At 40.7% G+C, this 19,780-nt stretch overlaps 1 protein-coding gene across 1 annotated transcript; it reads right to left on the reverse strand.

Moving 5' to 3' along the window:
* Positions 1–12,666: 12,666 nt before the first annotated feature.
* Positions 12,667–16,938, reverse strand: LOC137972599 (tetratricopeptide repeat protein 28-like; the record flags this gene model as incomplete). Its single annotated transcript, XM_068819341.1, has 1 exon — positions 12,667–16,938. A coding segment is annotated over one exon (3,837 nt), but the record flags the coding sequence as incomplete, so codon positions are not given.
* Positions 16,939–19,780: the final 2,842 nt, after the last annotated feature.

A 19,780-nucleotide genomic window follows, 5' to 3' on the forward strand; every position in this document is an offset into this window, starting at 1 on the left:
AGTTAATGTTTAGAGCATCGGTAATTCCGATACCAAATGATCTTGTAAAAGAAGTTAACTCGATTTTCTACGCTTTTAGATAAAGTCAAGCGCTGTGCGCTCATCTCAGATATTAATAAAGGTGGACTGAAGATGCTGGATATTGAGTCTATGGTCAGTGCAAGACGAGTCATTTGTTTAAAGAAATTCTTAGAGGACTACCCGAGTACCTGGAAATCTTTTTTGAATAGTTGTATTTTTTCTGTTGGTGGGAGTCAAATTTTGCATTGTAACTTTGATACCGTCAAATTAAAAACTCAGTTTCCGAAATACTATAAAGAATACTTCCACGCATGGTCAGGTTTAAATAGTGGAACGCCTGTCACTCTTTAATAACGATGTTATGAACAAGATCATTTCGAACCATAGGTTTATATGTATTGATAAAAAGTCTGTCTATAGAAGTGATTTAGTTAACTTGGGAATCACAAAGGTGGGTGACCTTATTACAGATAACAATCTTTTCCTTCACGAAGATCCTTATGTGACGCTCTCTCCTGAACAACGTTTCTTTATTATGGGAGTTGTTCACTCTCTTCCATCGGACTGGAAAACAATTATTAGATCTTCGTTCCGCAAAAAATGAAGTAAGACCCATCCATCACACACCGTACATTAAATTAAACTGTGGCTCTTTCCCTATCTCAGATGTCACTTCTAAACAGATATACGACTCCTTTTTGTGCAAAAAACAAATCCCTCCGACAGCCCAAAAAAATATATCAGACAAATACTCAGATACGGTCATTAATTAGAAAAAAAGTTTATTCTCTTCCTTTTCGTACTACACTTGATTCCAAATTGAGAGAACCTCCATGTAAACATGCCCTCAAAGGTCACCTTTCTAACAAAAAAAAAAGGAAAAAAAAGACTACAAGATAAGAGGGATATTCTTTTCTGATAGTTACTCGGGGATACTCGGAAAAAATAACGGAGTATTCGGATCCTTTGTAGCAGTCGAACGCACGACCTTCCTTCCGATGACTAGTTCGGATGCTCTATCACTGAGCTATAGGAGACTCATGGGAACGAGGGTATGGCTCTAGTTTCAGCTGACAGTTGTCCTGCTATACTGCTTTTCTCGCCACATGGTCACAATTTTTATTTTCTTTACCGATTTGGCCTTTATTACTACCTGTAAATAATGGAATTCATGGACAGTACTAAAAGTCACTGCGTTTCTTCCCTATTTATTGTAATCTTTTCTGATTTGAGGGGTGTAGTCCTCTTAATAGGGAGTTTAAGCAAAGACGACTGCTACGGCAACTAAAACGTCAATACAAAATATAGGTTAACGCTATCGCCCGTATTTTGCGATTATTTCGTCTTGCTCACCTCGTACAATACGGGCGAACTATCCTGTAACTTGATGAGTCGGAACGGTTTTGAAGTCGAAACAGAAAATGAATGGTTCATTGTTATATCCTCACGTTGTCGTCAAAACCTAAAATTTGGTGATTTCACGTTGTTGTTTTGTGGAGTACGGCAAAGAAATGCACGGAAAAAATTCGTGCTGCACGTGCAGCACGTATATTTTTCCTTTCTTAAGCAATAATATTCTTGCTTTGTGGTGTTGCCGTAGCCGAAGCCGTCGTCTTTGCTTAAACTCCCCAAGATCTGAGTTCCCCGACGGAGGAACTGTTGGTTACGGCCCCCATTTTCTCTTGTTTAAAATCCCCACAACGGGGCATAAACGGAACTGATACAGCACCGCCTAAAACAAGGTTAGCAAGATATTTGTCACATCGCCAGATCTTTGAATTGCAAGCAACATAAACAAACAGGTATATTGTAGACTAAGGCTCGCTGAACTGGGCAGTCAACTATCTGAGGGATAGAAAAGACGTAGAAGTGAACCCAATGCCTCGAGGAAGTAATGATCGTTTGTGAAACCGAATCAAACAGAAAAGGCTTTTCTTGTTGATGATGAGGGGACAATTAGACAGTCCTCTGGTATTTCAATTGCATCTGACAAGAAAGGTCAATGAGATCACATTTGCCAGGATGACGAAATGCACTTCAATAACAGGATCTGTTAAATTGCCGTTTTCAAAATCGATCGAAAGGCTGCGACCATCTGCATCACAGCAGAAATCGAAAGAGAGAAGTGATACTCGTGCTTATCTGGACAATTTAAGCAATTATCTCTTACAGATGTCAAAAACTTCAGGTGGCTTTCGACGGGATTCGAAGCTATATGACCTCGGCGATGCTGGTGCAATGCTCTGCCAACTGAGCTATGAAGCCACTCATTGGAAAAAGGTCAATTTATTGGGCTCTGTGTGTTCCCGTGGCGAGTGAATAGATATTAGAGACCTTTAGATTCTAGGACGAGGACGAGAACGAGTACGAGTTTTGACTGCCCGTTTTTAGTGAAAATGCTTAGAGAATTTATAACCCATACGATTAATCTTACTCTTTGTTAGCAGTATAGGTTGCTCAGTTATTCTTATTGCTGGTAACTGGGCCTTTTTGCTGATCGAAAATGCAAAAACCTCCACTGTGTTGTTGACTTGTCTTGACGTGACGACACTTTTGCAAACCTCATACTAAAAATGTTGACGGTATCATGTTTTTCCCGCCAAAATGACGTTGGTTTGCGCGCGCTCACTGTTGTTCAATGAGAAAATCTCGTACTCTTAGCCGTTCTCGTCCTAGAATCTAAAGCTCTTTGAAGACTCGATGATCATGAAATAAATGTATATATTTGAAGTGCGGGTTACAGACGAAAGAGAAGAGTTATTCTTGCACTTGTCTGGACAATTGTCGAGATAAGTGCGAGGGTTACTTTTCTCTTTCGTCTGAAAAACCCGTACTTCAAATATTTAGCAGTTATTCTAGATGGTAAATAACCAACGAGGCGTGTAGCGCCGAGTTGGCTGTAACCAGTCTCATATCTACATCTACATCTACATCATCTACATGTTCCAGCACTCGGCAAAGTCCTTTTTTGACTTGTGGCTGTTTCTGTTTAGGTGGCTTCTTACACCACAAGCCTTTTTAGAGACATCACCGCCAAGCCGGCCACTTCTGTTGGAGAGAACAGGACAGCCACAACACCGGGGATTTTATCCCCTACTCTTCTCAAACAGTGCTTGGGTTCTTTAACATCCCACAGGGAGCTTATGAACATAGAAGATATTTGTGAGACGGGACCTATGGGTTGTAGTCCTTACCCGAGAAGACTTCAAAGTCTAACCATTTGTAGATGCAATTACAAAGGCAGCACTTTCTCCTCAGTTATTTTAAGATCCTGAGTGTTGATCTGGCCGGGGTTCGAACCCGCAACCTCCCGCGTGACAGTCCGATGCTCAACCTACTAAGACACCGGTGCGCGAATGGAATAATTGGTGCGCGAATGAAATAATTGTTTTATTAAATTCCTTTGTCTTCAAAAGTTTGGAAGTACGAAATACGGGCAAAAAAAGCGAGAAAATCAAAGCGAAATCGAAAAAACTTGAAACTTGTGTAATACTTGGTGATCAGACAGACGCAGGCTCATCACAAAAACAATTCTTACTGGTATTTTATAGTAGTAATGTTAACAAAATATCAGATATACACACATAAACGATTTCAAGGTTTCGGCGCCATCTTGTTCTGGCATGAATAACCTCGATCTCATGTGATAGTGTTACGGCTGGCCAAAGGGAAGTCAAGGTGGGTGACCGTTCGGCAATACCCTGTGTTGTACAAGATGGGGAGTCACGCTATTTGGCTATCCAGCAAGAAAGACTACTAATATCCCACAAAACTGTCATAGCATTGTAATACATGTACTCCATAATAGTATTTTGAATAAAATTATTAGCAACAAGATAACAGTCAAAATAGACCACTTTCATAAATGGCGACCTCCTCCTTACATACGGCTGACCCGCCTGAAATTTGAATTGACCAATCAGGATTCAGCCGGCGGAAAAAACTTTACTGTCCTGACTTTAATGAAAGTTAACAGGAATAGCATTGAAATAAGATGGCACTAAATATTCAGGAAAAGGGATTTACAATTTCCAAAACCACATCAGGCTGTAAAAAGTGAAAAATATGAAACATTTTGTGTCTGCTAGCTGGCAATTTTGCGTCAAAAATGAGTCACCGGTTTCCGGGATGGCAACTTGCTCGTAGTTCGTGGAGTGTAGCCAGGTAGGGTAATAGCTGTGTTATTTTGAGCAAAATATCCTGTTCCTCGTCAAATTAAACCCGGAATTCTCAACTTAACTGTTAAAAGAGGCCAAGGCAACTTTATCGTTAGCTTTATTTTTGTTAGCTTTGAAGAAAAAGGCTATTATCGTGTCGCTTCGGTAGGACAGCTAACTTTTGACTGCCGCTCGTACTGCGGGTGCAGCCGCCGTATTCAAGGCTTTACATTCTTTTGTAGTAAATATCCACCACTACTCACCGACACTGAGGTGGATAGTTGTTTTAGTATATACTAAAACAGTGAGATAATATAATACAAAAAGATGATTTTAACTCATTATTCCTCCAACGATTACAATATTTTCGGGCCCAAATACCGCTCGAGTTGCTTGGACGTGAATAGTAAAGAATATCCCAAGTTTGAGCAGCAACTCAAAGCGCGCTTTGAACGCTATCCACTGTTTTAGGATATACTAATACTTGATATCATTCTGTATAGAACAGGCAAGTAATGAGATACAATCAAAAAAGTTCTTTTGTTTTTTTTGAGGGAAATACCTGGGGCGGATTCATATCGGTTTCCACTGTTTTACGAAAATCAATCACAAGCAAGGGAAAGGGGACTTTGGAGAGTTAAAATCCCAAAAATTCCCGGGGGAGCATTAACCCGAACCCCCTAGATAGTTTTTTGTCGTTTTGAAAACCGGTGATTGTTTATCACACATCTGCCCCTGAATACGGATGACGCAATGGTGAGAACACTCACCTCCCTCCAATGTGGCCCGGGTTCGATTCCCGGCCAGACTCCGCATCATATTTTGGGTTGAGTTTGTTTGTTCTCTACTCTGCTCCGAGAGGTTTTTCTCCAGGTACTGTCGATGGTTTTCCCCTCCCTAAAAAACCAAGTTGCGATTTGATATGAGTTAATTTGCTTTGACTTCTGTACAGCGGTGTCCCCAATTAGTACCCCAGCGCTTAAATTAATACATCAGTTGACACTCAAAGTACTCATTATTATTAAGTTAAGTACGATCATCTGTGTAAGTGTAGTCCTGAGAAGAACTGTTTGAGATGATATTAACTAACGTTTCGACAACCTGAGCGGACCTCATCTACAGAGTCACATGATTTGTTTAACGTCAGTAGATACTATGTAAATTCTGGTCGTAGATGTCATTGGTCAACTTACACAAATCACTCGACTCTGAAAATGACTTCCACTCAGGTTGTCGAAAAGTCAGTCAATAAGGAGTTTAAGCAACCACAACGACATGGGCAACGGCAACGAGAACTTCAGAAATTTGCATATTTAGTTGGCAAAAACAATAGCTTTGCACGCCCTGCACGTGCGTTTTTCACTTTTGTCCATTTATTTGCCGCCGTCAGCAAAACAACGGCGTGAAATAGCAGAATTTGAGATTTTATGGAGAACGTCAGCGCTTCAGGATAAATTTTCACTTTCTCCCCTAAATTAAGCGCCGTTCCGACCAGTGTCATTTTTGAGGAACTACTGCACCCTTGTCACATTAATAATAGTAATAATAATAAAAATAATAATAATAATAATAATAATAATAATAATAATAATAATAATAATCACTTTGTTTACCCTTGGATTTCAGAGTAGCTAGTAGCTAATATCTCCGAGCATTGAACATATACAATTGTTAAGAATCCCAACTGGCGGGAAGCAAACAAGTTGACTATTTCACAAGTGCGCCAGGAAATTGAACCAGGGACTACCTGAAACAAATTCAGTGAGTGGTCAGAACGCGGTCTTGAACCCGGGATATCGGGATCTCAAGGCAAGCGCCCACACTACCTCCGCAAATTTAAAAGGTTAAAATAATCACACAGTGATAGCAATACCGCGAGTTTATATTTTGAGATGAAATTCAGGTTGCCGTCGCCGTCGTCGTTGCTTAAGCTCCCTAATGTCATCTCTAACAGTCCTTCTCAAGACTACACTAACCTGGACGATCGTACCTTACTTAATTATGGCATGACTCATACCATTTACAACTTAAAATACTGTAACATCATTTGGCCAAACACAAATTTGCCGTACAAGCTAGATTTCTATGTTGCAACATGGTACATTATTGCTGCCATGTATACCTGTGCCAAAAACAAGAGACCTCTCATTAATATTTTTTCTCAATTGTGCTACCAACATTGGGATGATAACAAGGCCATTGTTACCTGTAAACTAGACATTTTTTGGCAAATGAGTCATTTCAATTCAAAAATTGATGTTTAAAATTATCTTTTTTTCCTAGTTTCTAACATAAATGGAATCTACACTGCGGAGTCTGGCCTGGAATCAACATGCCTTGTTCTTGCATATGGATTAGACTTGTTCTGGACAAGGGTGACGCCATCAAGAATGTTTGACGTGCTCAAAGATGACTTTGCTTACTGGTTCATAGTTGGAACACTTGGTATCTTAGTTCTTTTTTCCAGTGTCTCCCAGAGGCTAGCATCAATCAAAATGCTGCGGCAAGCGTGGCAGTGAAACATCTAAGTAGAACAGTTTTTGAATTCTTGCCTCCTTGATCAATTCTCCGATGTATGTACAGATGAATGGTGATGCGCACATCATTAAAATAGTAGACTGCCAGCAGTCCCTTCTCAGCCAGTCGAGCCGCTCGTTTTAGACATGAAAGCGAGCCAAAGAGCCAAGGGGAGAATGTGAAGAGAGTGAGGTGTAAAGAGGGCGACTCGACTGATTGTTAGAGAACGGACTGTTAGCATTATAAAATAATGTCTGTACAAGCGTGTGTGCTAAGTTGATCGCTCCCCTCATTGACACACTATTCCAAAACACAACAAATCTTAAGGAATTTAAACTGGTGAGAGACAGACCAGTTGGCTTTTTGCAAGTACGGACAAGGAGAACGTTAAACCTTGGATTACCCAATCATATGACTCTGTTGGTGGTCAGTATGATATGAACCTGGCAACTCACAATTTCAAGTTTAACGCCCTTAACCACTAAGCTTCCTTGCCTCTCCTACGTACTAATCACTCTCAGGTTATTTAATTTTTCTCTTCTGCGAAGGGAAAAAGGAAAAAAATAAGGAAAAATGTAATCACTATTCCCTGCAACAGAAAAAATCAGGAAACACACTCTTCTACAAAACAAATCTGCCGATGACATTAAAAAATAAAACAAAACAAAACAGAAAATTGTACGCATTGTCAAGCGCATGTCATTGAATGGCAAATATATAGCTCTAAAGAGAAACCTTAGAGCGAGTTTCAATCGAGTGTCGTAAAACCAAAACCAAAGTAATTACGTTGGCCAATCAAAAGGGACAGAGACAGTCCAATAGACCAATCAAATCTCGTAGTAATCACGTAGCCGACACAAAGCGCGGGAAAATTTGCATGCGCAGGCCACGAATGGTTTTGGTTTCACTTCTGATTTGTTGAAAAAATGGCGCGAGAACTTTGAACCAATCGCTGAGTGAAGTAATGAAAAATCAAAGCAATTCGCTAATTACTTTCGACCCTCAATCTGTAATTACTGTAACATCAAAAATACCATTTGAATAAAGCACAGGTGACCTGTTATAAATCTCTGTGTTGTGGGCTCTGTGATGGAATTTTAAAAAATCTCATCACAAGTAAAATGCCCCTAAATGGGCTTCATTCGCGCGGCGGCCATATTGGCCATAGAAAATAGATTTTGTACCTGAGCCTCGAGTTGAGATGTTTGGGGACGAATTTCGGTGGAAAAAACAAAAGTTTTCAATCCCTCGGGACTCAACATGGCCGGCGTTTTAGTAGGACCATCTTGTGGAAAATCCCATTAACTGATAAAATCTGTAGAGCAACACATAAAGCCATACAACAAAGCCATGATGAGCGTGGATGAACAAAAAAGGACAACTTTGAAAGAAATAGTTGCATTTGTGTTATCTTGAAAAAAGTTGGCTTGAAGTTTTTCAAGTTTATGATAACTGGAAAAAGGTCATTTTAGCTCAGAACTACCATTTCTGTGATTTATCAGAAAAGGAGTTACACAGTCACTACAGTGTACTATGGACAAGTTCAAAATTCGTGATTAACCATTATTTTTCCTGATACACCCCAAAATACATTGATATAGCCCCTTCAACAGAGTAACCGTTATTACGGGAGGGTTTGTCGGCAGAAACGCCCGCTTAATCATAGTTAATGGGGAGGGAAATGGTTAGAAAACATGGCAAACTCTTAAGCGGCAGTCGATTGTTTGGCGTTTGAGTTTGAAACAGGAAGTCACGTGAAATTGGCGATGAAAACAAATTCAAACAATAATCTCCTCTTTTGAAGTTTGCAGCTGCAGTGTTTTCAAATCAGCTGCCCCTCCGTTAACTATGGCTCAATAAAAATATTGTATCTGGCAGTATAAAAATACGGTTGTATAAGGCTTTTAATATGCCCTACTTTCTGTATTGTAGTGGTGTATGGCATTTTTGCGGAGTTAGAAATTCGGATAAACTAGAGTTACTTAAAAAGCAAGCTTAACGCATTATTTTAGATGACAACCACAACACATATCAGACTTTGCCAAAGAAGTTGGATATGACAAGTTTAGAAACAAGGATACAGGATACAAAACGCTCCATGATACCGCACCTGCACATGTAACATTCCCTGCAAATCTTCAACAATAATATCAATCTCATGATTAACATCTAAAATCAAGCTTCTTCTTCTTGTTCAAATTGTACATACCTCATCTCCCTCTTCATTGTTTTTTTTTCTTTTTCCTATGTATGAAATTTTATTATCTTATCAATTTTAATTAATTAAATATTGGAATCACTGTATTTAATCTTATTCTTATTTGCTTGGAGATACGAGCATTATTTTATATCCTACTCTAAATCCGAGTTTTAAATAAAGTGCACTACCACTACCACTACTACTAACAGCAGTCTTCTAACCAAGGTTAACATTAGTAAAGGTTTGGGCTTTGTTGGCAATTTTCTTAGTCTGTATTTTTGACTAACTAGCAAGTAACTAATTAAGGAAACCTAGGGACATGTTTCCTTTTTATTTACACAAGATTATCTATCAACAATTCTTGTTGTCTAAACTACATATTTCCAGATTACACCCAGAAACATTTTTAATGTGTACAGAGATCATTACGTTTATGGTGATACGCCCAAAAGTGATCCCTGGATTGGAAATGATCCTAATAAATGATTCCGCAAAAAATCAGGAATGGCGTGGACTCCATGAGAGCTGACATGACTGATGCATTACGAGAAAGAAATATTAAAATATATATAATTCAAATCCACTGTCCACATTCTTGAGTTTATTCCATTCTTATTTACTGCTGAGTCTGGAGCGGTGGGGCTAAAGTAAAGGTACGTTTTATGGGTCATTGTTCTACCTATACTAAAGCAACTCAAACCCTTCAAATTGGCTGACCTTAGGCCTAAACATCCTAATGAGGCCTAAGTCTAGCGTTAGTAAAGGTTTTGAAATGAGTGACCTCTACTTTAGACCCATCCGGTATGGGGATCATTTGTGGTCCGATTTTTTATCATTTCCAGTCCTTGGATTATTTTGGGGCTGACATCATTTCCGGGCTTGTCCAGGTCTGATCTCTGAACAGACTTCCGGGATAAGCCCAAGGAAAATAGAATTTTAAAAACGTCGGTCGCAGTGTCAACATTGGAACTGTTTGTGATAGGTAGCAACTAGTTTACGGCTTTCATATAAATATTCCATAACACTTTCACCTCTTAAGGGAATCCTATCAATGTTAAGCACAAGGGACGGAGGGAGGGGCGGGGAGACCTGGGATGATGTGGCGCATTTTACTTTTGGACAAAATCCCCACCCTAGAGCCCAAAAAAACGGGTAAAATGAGATCAAATGTCCACACCATGAATGGGCAAATTCTTGTGTATTTCATCATTGATAGAAAGGTGTCACGTTTTCCTCAACGTTCTGCGTATTCTGACGCAAACAAAAGTATATGAACAAACTTAGGGTGCGTTCGATTGACCGTATTCCGGAATAAGAATGCATGGAATATAAGGTAGAAATCCTTCGTTTTTACGGTGATTCACTTAAAAATTGTCAAATATTTGCTAAAATGCTATTTTAAACATATTTGTGTTGTCCTTGCTGCTTCGAAACGCGCCAAACATACCGTTTTAATCATCACTCCACGTATTCTTATTCCGGAATAGGGTCAATCGAACGCGCCCTTAGTATTTCAAGTTTCAGAAATCCAAGAACAATATTATTTCTTTGCCATGGTAAACCATCCTTGGCTGTAGACGGAACAAATTTAGATATTAACAGTGAGAAGCAGTTGTTTTATTTCATCGATTCAAAACAGCTGAAGCAGCCCTGTTCGTTCATCTTTCAAGACTGTTGCACAAATAGGCACGTGTTTAGGTCCCATTTCCCTGAAAAACATCCCTACCCTGGGGCAAAGATTATACGTCAAATTCCCGAGGGGTAGGGAAGGAGGAGGAGGCACTGGAAGTTCCATGCCAAACTGATGTCTAGGGGTCCTCCCTCGGGCTTAGATAAGTACACTAATTGCTTGGAAACAGGCGAAAGGAAACCTACAATCTTGGACATTTTTGAAATGGGAAATGAAGACTACCCCTCTCCCTAATTTCAATGACGAAAAAGTGGCGGGCTTCAACTTGTGTCTCTCAGTCTATTCTACTGAAGGCTGAAATCCAGGAAAACCGTGTCAAACCATGTAAAATTAACCATAAATCGTCTAAACTTTGTCACAAACCGTCACTTAACGTGCAAGCGTCTATAAAATGCAAATTGTTCACTACTCGTCAGGCTGTGACGCGCATGACCTGGTCAGTTGTCAAGTTACTTTCACCGCAATAAAGGTGTTGACAAGTGACCTTGTAATGAGTGATTTCCACTGGTTTGTCAATTTAAGACCTGAAGACAATCTTGGACATTTCAAATAGAAAATAAAGACCACCCCTCCCCCCAGTCTTAATGATGAAAAATGGCGGACTTCAACTTGCGCGCAGATTCATCATTGATTTTATGGGGAAAGCGTACTAATTTTTCATTTTCCTTTGCCCAAGATTTTAGGCCGGTGCGTTATGGTATATTACATTCCTTATGCTTTCTTCTGTCAAATGAAAAGCGCCTATAGTCCATTTTCCATGAAACAATAGAGGACTTTTTTCGTGTTTACACAGCCTCATCTAAACAGGGAGAATTCGAGGCACTTGTGCAAACCCGAGACGCAGTCTAGGGTTTGCATGACGGTCGAGAATTCTCCCAACTCCCCTGAGTGCTTAGATGAGGCTATTTAAACACGGCAATAAGTCCTCTATTGCTTTTATAAAATATTTCTCAAAAATCATTCGACTAATGAAGGAAACTGTGGGTTTTTTTAGTTCTTGATTGAAACGAGACTATGACTATATCATCTTGTATTTGAGTATATGCTAGTTCATGACACCGCCTGTTTGGAGTAAGGGGTTTCCTACTTAGTATGCACTGATCAATCTATGCATGATCTTTTAACTGGTTTGCATTGAAAGTTCAAAGACTAAAGAATGAAATATTTCTACTCCTTAACCTTACAATGGACATTAATTAAGACATCAAGCCACACTTTTTTTTCCTAAGTTTTAACCTTATGGAAGTTTCCCTACGAAATTGCCCAACGAAATCTCTCAAATCCAGAAGTTTGCCTAAGAGAATTTTTTTACAGTCATTAAACTTTCAATGCAGACTAATTACAGATCAGGTAACTTTCATTTCCTAGTTTTTAGATGCCAGAAATATGCCTAAGAAATCGCTCATTTAAAAATTATTTTGCCTTGCCTCTCTGTCTGTGAAAACCCTCAGTGGAAATAGGGACCTTTAGATCGAAGGACAAGGACCACCTCCGGTACGAGTTTTCTGTACTGAGCATGCGCACTTCAAAAAATGTCTGCTCCCAAACCTTATGCGCATGCTCAGTACGGAGAACTCGTACTCGTCCTCATCCTCTGATATAAAGTTCCCTATTATCTTAGAAAATCCACGTTTCTGAGAAACTTTCTATTTGTTTGATTCTGTAACCTTTTTCTAGCAATTTCTTGAGTCTTAAAACCTCCTGTATATTAATTAGGATATCAGTAAATGCCTACTTTCCTAGTTTTTTAGCCTCTAGAACTTGCTCAAGAAGTCGGCCATTCGTTTACTTTTCCTTGGCCCCCTTAAAGTGCGACCGGGAAAACCGTGAACACCTGAGATATTTGAGAAATGTTATGTATGTCCAATCACCCGTTTGACCGCATCCGCGCACAATGTTTAGTTACTGTTATTTGCACCACAAGAGCTGTGTCGCCTTCAGATTTACCGGGCAATGGATTTAATTTGGGCCAATTCTGGTCGTTTAAGCTCCGAAACTACTTATAAAGAAACAGAACAGTGCCTTTATTTGTCCTTTCACCGATCACTGGCACTCCGAAGCAATTGTTGCTTTCAACATGTGGCGCCGTCGTGAATTCCAGTATTATCTGCTGCAGTACTAACAACGTTTATTCAGTTTGCGGTTTGGGCGTGTGAAATCCTCAAACATGATTGGCTTATGAACCATAAGCATTCCTAATGTATTTTAGGTGTTGACGGTTTTCCCGGTCACACTGTAACAAATCTGATAAAATTTGCATTTTAGACACTTGAAAAACTTGCCATTTCCTTCTCCACGCATTTTTTCCGAACCTTTTATCACAGAAAGATCCTAAAGTCCATAAACTTACAAAGCCTACTGATTAGAACACCGGAACTTTAAATTTTGTTTTTCTGCAAAAAAGAAAAAAAGAAAAAAAAAAAGAAGAAACCATTGACATTTGGTATTCAATTCTACGAATGAAAAATGGCTCTTCCTCGAAACTCTGTCTTTGTCTTAAATGAAAGTTCGGGTTCTTAAGGCCCAAATTCAAACGTGACATCATCGCCAATTAGAACAAATGGCGCCCAGTATTTAATGGCGGAATACTCCTTTGTCTCCCGAAGAGATTTCATAGCATGATGAAGAGCTAAACTTGCACTTTTTCTATCTACCAAGTGTTGGTAAAAGCTCATCATGAACAGCAAGGTCGCCTCATCATCGATTGCCCAGAGTGACACCAGAACAGACCGGGCACCGGCACACAGGAAAGCTCTGGCTATTCCCACCACACCCTCAGATTTTACCTCTCCCTGACCACTATGACAGCAACTCAGCACAACCAGCTTTGCCTGAAGACGAACTGCTCGAACATCGCTCATTGTTAACATGTAATCTTCCTCTTTGGGAATTTGGGAAGCGCGCTCGAGATTTGGGGCCAAAACAATTTCTCCAAACTCATCATCTCCATGAGCAGCAATGTGGATTAAACCAACTGACTTTATTTTTTTCAGCACCTCAGCTTTCGTTGCATTTTTGCCAGTGAGAGGCGCGGTCTGCAGAAGTTGTCCAATCATCTCCACCTCTTTTTTCGCACACGGCAACTGTTCAAACATGGGTCCACCGGTGCCCCAAGTGATTTCCTTCAAGCAAGGATCGCCCACGAGTAGCGCTTCATTCTTACTGTTGAAAACATTAGGTGCACTTGTGATCAGTTTCAAAGCGGACAATGAGGAAACAGTACGGATCCTTACAGAGTCACTCAATGCAGAATAAGGAGCCAAGCAAAATGGTCCATCAGGAACAAAGATTAAGTCATCATCCTGGAGCAAGTCTGCAATGGGACTGATTAAGAAATCATACAAGGACTGCAAGGGGTTGTCAGACGCGCTGAAAGATTGAAAGGATTCCTCAACAGCTTCTCCACTGCAAGAGAAGTGGCTGCGATGTCTGTGTACCGAGCGATTCTCGCATCGGACAACAGCCCCCGCGCCAATCTGTTTCAAAGTAGTCTTTATCAATGAGTCAGCACTTCCATTTTCGATTGCCTTTAGCCTATAGTTTATTCCGCTTCCTCTTCTCAGAAGCCAAAAACTGATAGTGTTCCCTGCAAGTGCTATAAAAACTGTTTGTAAAGGCAAATATTTCATAACAGCGGAGATAGTTTCCGTCTTCGTAATTGCCGGGGAAGGTTCTTCATCAACGCCAAATTGCACCTTCAAAATGTCTGCCAAGGCCTGTGCTCGTCCTTTTTCAGCAGCAAACAAAGCCTCATCAACCTCTCTATTCTTCAAAAGTGCTGTCCACAGAGCTGTGTACGCCTCTTGTTTTGTATCACGAAAGCTTATTTTCCATGCATCTTCTGACTGAAGAAGACGCCTTGTTTTACCAAAATATCTTATGCTTAGACGATGAAAATTAAGGGCTTTGCACAAAGAGCCTAAAACTTCATGAACAAGACCAACGTTATTACAAGCGATTCCCAGCCTCACTGGATTCTCCGTTTCCTTGCAAATAGTAAGATGTCGTTCCGTAAAGAGAAGAGCATTTTCAAGCTCACCCATTCTGCAATAAGCGATGCCGAGATCACCATTGGCCCTTCCCTCCCCTGCCCTATCCCCTACTTCTTTTGCAATGCTAAGATTTTGTTCGTGATACTCTATGGCTCGCTTGAAATCGCCCAGACTGTGATAAGCAATGCCGAGATTACCATTGGCCGTGCCCTCCCCGACCCTATCCCCTACTTCTTTTGCAATGCTAAGACTGTGTTTAAGATACTCTATGGCTCGCTTGAAATTGCCCAGACTGCGATAAGCGATTCCGAGATTACCATTGGCCGCTCCCTCCCCGGCCCTATCCCCTATTTCTTTTGCAATGCTAAGATGTTGTTTGTGATACTCTATGGCTTGCTTGAAATTGCCCACACTGTAATAATCGTTACCGAGATTACCATTGGCCGTGCCCTCCCCGGCCCTATCCCCTACTTCTTTTGCAATGCTAAGATGTTGTTCGTGATACGCTATGGCTTGCTTGAAATTGCCCAGACTAAGACAAGTGTTGCCGAGATTACCATTGGCCGTGCCCTCTCCGGGCCTATCCCCTACTTCTTTTGCAATGCTAAGATGTTGTTCGTGATACTCTATGGCTCGCTTGAAATTGCCCAGACTGAGATAAGCGTTGCCGAGATTACCATTGGCCGTGCCCTCACTGGCCCTATCCCCTACTTCTTTTGCAATGCTAAGATTTTGTTCATAATACTCTTTGGCCCGCGTGAGATTGCCCACACTGTGACAAGTGCTGCCGAGATTACCATTGGCCGCGCCCTCTCCGGGCCTATCCCCTACTTCTTTTGCAATGCTAAGATGTTGTTCGTGATACTCTATAGCTCGCTTGAAATTGCCCAGCCTTTTATGAGCGTTGCCAAGATTACCATTGGCCTTGCCCTCCCCGGCCCTATCCCCTACTTCTTTTGCAATGCTAAGAGTTTGTTCGTGATACTCTATGGCTCGCTTGAAATTTGCCAGACTGTGATATACATTTCCGAGATTACCAATGGCAGTGCCCTCCCAGGCCCTATCCCCTAATTCATTTGCAATGCTAAGACTTTGTTCGTGACACTGTATGGCTCGCTTAAAATTGCCCAGACTGCGATAAGCGTTTCCGAGATTACCATTGGCCTTGCCCTCTCCGACCCTATCCCCTACTTCTTTTGCAATGCTAAGATGTTGTTCTTGATACTGTATAGCTCGCTTAAAATTGCCCAGACTGTGATAAGCGATGCCGAGATTACCATTGGCCTTGCCCTCTCCGGCCCTATCCCCTACTTCTTGTGCAATGCTAAGATGTTGTTCGTGATACTCTATGGCTCGCTTAAAATTCCCCAGGCTGCTATAAGCGACTCCGAGATTACCATTGGCCCATCCCTCTCTTGCCCTATTCCTCACTTCCTTTGCAATGCTCAGATGGTGTTCGTGATACTGTATGGCTCGCTTAAAATTGCCCAGACTGTGATAAGCGTTTCCGAGATTACCATTGGCCTTGCCCTCTCCGGCCCTATCCCCTACTTCTTTTGCAATGCTAAGATGTTGTTCTTGATACTGTATGGCTCGCTTAAAATTGCCCAGACTGTGATAAGCGATGCCGAGATTACCATTGGCCTTCTCCTCTCCGGCCCTATCCCCTACTTCTTGTGCAATGCTAAGATGTTGTTCGTGATACTCTATGGCTCGCTTAAAATTCCCCAGGCTGCTATAAGCGACCCCGAGATTACCATTGGCCCATCCCTCTCTTGGTCTATCCCTCACTTCCTTTGCAATGCTCAGATGGTGTTCGTGATACTGTATGGCTCGCTTAAAATGGCCCAGACTGTGATAAGCGTTTCCGAGATTACCATTGGCCTTGCCCTCTCCGGCCCTATCCCCTACTTCTTTTGCAATGCTAAGATGTTGTTCTTGATACTGTATGGCTCGCTTAAAATTGCCCAGACTGTGATAAGCGATGCCGAGATTGCCATTGGCCTTCTCCTCTCCGGCCCTATCCCCTACTTCTTTTGCAATGCTAAGATGGTGTTCGTGATACTGTATGGCTCGCTTAAAATTGCCCAGACTGTGATAAGCGTTGCCGAGATTGCCATTGGCCTTCTCCTCTCCGGCCCTATCCCCTACTTCTTTTGCAATGCTAAGATGGTGTTCGTGATACTGTATGGCTCGCTTAAAATTGCCCAGACTGTGATAAGCGTTGCCGAGATTACTATTGGCATTGCCTTCCTCGGCCCTATCACCTACTTTTTTGGCAACAATTAGTTGTTGCTTGAGGTACTTTCTGGCCTTTTTAAAGTTGCCCAGACTGTGATAAGCGATGCCGAGATTGCCATAGGCTTTTCCCTCTCCAGCACTGAAAGCTATTTCCTTAAAAATACTTAATGCTTTTGAGTAATCCCTCTTGGCGTGTTCAAAAAAGGCCAAGCCATAATAATAAGCGCCAAGATTGAAGTACGCAATACCCTCCCCTTTTTTGTTTCCCTCTTTTCTGGCAATGCAAAGCTCTTGTATATGCTGCTGGAAAACGTTCATCTTTTTGTCTGCCATTCTTGACTATCAGAACAAGGAAGGTCGTCTTTGAAAGAGAGGGTACACCTTGAAAAATACAAAAGAAAGCTTCAGAAGTTCAATGCACTGACCACAAATGCTGCAGGTACGTAGCCAAACCAACATCAAAGAGACCGCATGTCATTATTAGAGACCTTAAGATCGAGGTTTGGCGATCTTACCACAAACGGCAAGGCGCAGTTTGCGGTTAGCGGTTTCACGTTAGCCGTCTGCCTATATTTGGGACTTAAGATTCGCGGGTTGAATAGCCGGCTGCCATGTTTGTTTTCATTCGTTCGTTCACTTCTGTTTTAGCTGAGAAATCGTCTTCAAAATTACGTTTCAATGTACAAGAATTCGATAGTTAATAAGCCAAACAGTTTTTAAAAGTAGTATTTCCTCTCAAACGTGGGATTGTGATGTTTTAGGGTGCAAAAAACCTTGCGGTAAAACACTTACCTCTAGAACGTGGTCTAGCCGTACAAACGTGACTCTTAAACTGCAAACCTGAACCCAACCCACTGGTCACGTGATGTCTTGACGTTCGCAGTTCGCGGGAAATGGCAAAGAACCTCTATCTTAAGGTCTCTAATATTCTAACAAAGACAATTTTCTGCTGTTGACGTCAAACTCTTTTCTTTTTTTGTTGAGCCCTTTGTCTGATTTAAACTGAATTTTTAAAGCCAGAATTGACCGCACAAAATAGGCGTATTTTAATTTGTCCCATATCAGAATTAACTCAGCCAAAGTAATACTGTTGTCTTTTGTCATCATATTTTCCTGATGTATTCAAATTGCTCGTGTGATACCACTGTTTAAAGCTGGTGGTCAATCACTTTTTATGACATACAAACTGCTCTTAATTCGCCCTGGATTTTTAAAGTTGCTTTAGAAAGTAATTATCTATAACCGTCTTGGTGGTCAATCACTTTTTATGACATACAGACTGCTCTAAATGTCTCCTGCCTTTTCAAAGTTGCTCAGAAAGTAATTATCTATAACCGTCTTGTAAGTAACTTAAATAAATTACAGCACATCAGCACATTATACATTACATCAAGTTTATGTTTTCACTACATTGCGTATTACTACCTCTTTACTACCGATTGACCTGCACAAGAAATCATCTTGCACTTGATGGCAGTGAAAATGCCATAGGTGTGTGCTTATCTATATTCTAAGGCCTTTGTTACGGTGGATAGAAAAAATTCTGCTTCATGAACGTGAATACCAAGGGTCTATTACGTCGGCGTAATCTGTTTGGTTTAACGTCCATTGATATATGCACCCGCGTTCCGGAAGATCCATTCTCGTTCCCTTATTTTTCTTATCCTATGTTCATGACTCCAGTGATGTATTCAAACTACCAGACCTGATCAAGTTTTATTTGCAATTGGTGATATGACTATGCTAGTCTCTTAGGTCTAATTATTTGGTTACCTAGTTCAAGGCAAAGAAACTTGCGGAAAACTATTTCTTTATTCTATTTAAACCTCTAGAGAAGAGACGTCATCTTTCAATGCAAATCTGCAAAAATTACTAAAGAATTGAACAATTCGTAGAACGGTCCTCCTTGGGGATGTGCTTCACTAGGATCTTTTTTGGAAACCCTATATTTCTCAATTGGCTTAGAAAATCTCTGAATCTATAGCATTTAATTTCAGGTATAGTTGTTTTTCTAAATTTTGTTTAAGAACTCTCTTCTACTGTTTAGTTTATCCTTATTGTCATTATTGTATTATTGTGCATGTACAAATCCAATCTCCGTAGTCTCGTTTCTTTGCAAAACGTACAGTCAAAATAGTTCCTAAATCAATTACTCAGACCCAATCTTCAAAGAATCAGAACAATAAAATTATCGGATATTACATTACAAGAACTGGGTAAATTTATGTATTGTTATGAACATTCTCTTCCACTATCAAGGTTTTATTCATAATTTTTCTATTGAAAAAGACGTCTATGACTTTTTCACTAGATTTGCAGAATGATTTTCACTTTAAACTCTGTAGAACTAATCTTTGCAACTTCCGTTCTCTTACGAAGTCTGCTGAAACGAAAAACCACTTCCGTTTAACAGCCAGCAGCAGACGTTAGTAGGGGAGGAACGCATGACGAAGCTCTAATCACGTCTGCGTGGGAGGCTATCACTACACCAGAAGTTGAGGAACATCTGCAGTAGATAAAGAGTGGAAAGCTCTGAGAAAGGCATTCAAAACTGGTCGATTAGAGGAATGCAAGGCTTATATGCACCAGCTGAAGGTGAAATGTGTGTAATTGGGCAACTATTCCAAAGCTGTACCCGCACTGTACTACCCAGCAAGCCATTGGCAGAACAAATCAAAATCTGAGAAGTAAAGTATGGTGGCCTTTTATGGGATAAGACAGCGGAAAAATTCTGCAAATCCTGCTATAAGTGTCAGCTCCTCCAAATCCGCCAAAGCCATTGAAGCCAAGAGCATTGCCATAATGCTCTTGGCAAGAACTGGCCGTAGATATTTTGGGACCACTTCATTATGGTCATTGTTGACTACTACAGCAGTTATTATGAGTATGTGGTCATGACACCAACCACCAATGAAAAAGTAATTGGCAATGTAGAAGATAATTTTAGCGACCATGGTCTTTC

The sequence above is a fragment of the Montipora foliosa genome, chromosome 10, assembly GCF_036669935.1.
Source record: "Montipora foliosa isolate CH-2021 chromosome 10, ASM3666993v2, whole genome shotgun sequence".
Classification (NCBI taxonomy): Eukaryota; Metazoa; Cnidaria; class Anthozoa; order Scleractinia; family Acroporidae; genus Montipora; species Montipora foliosa.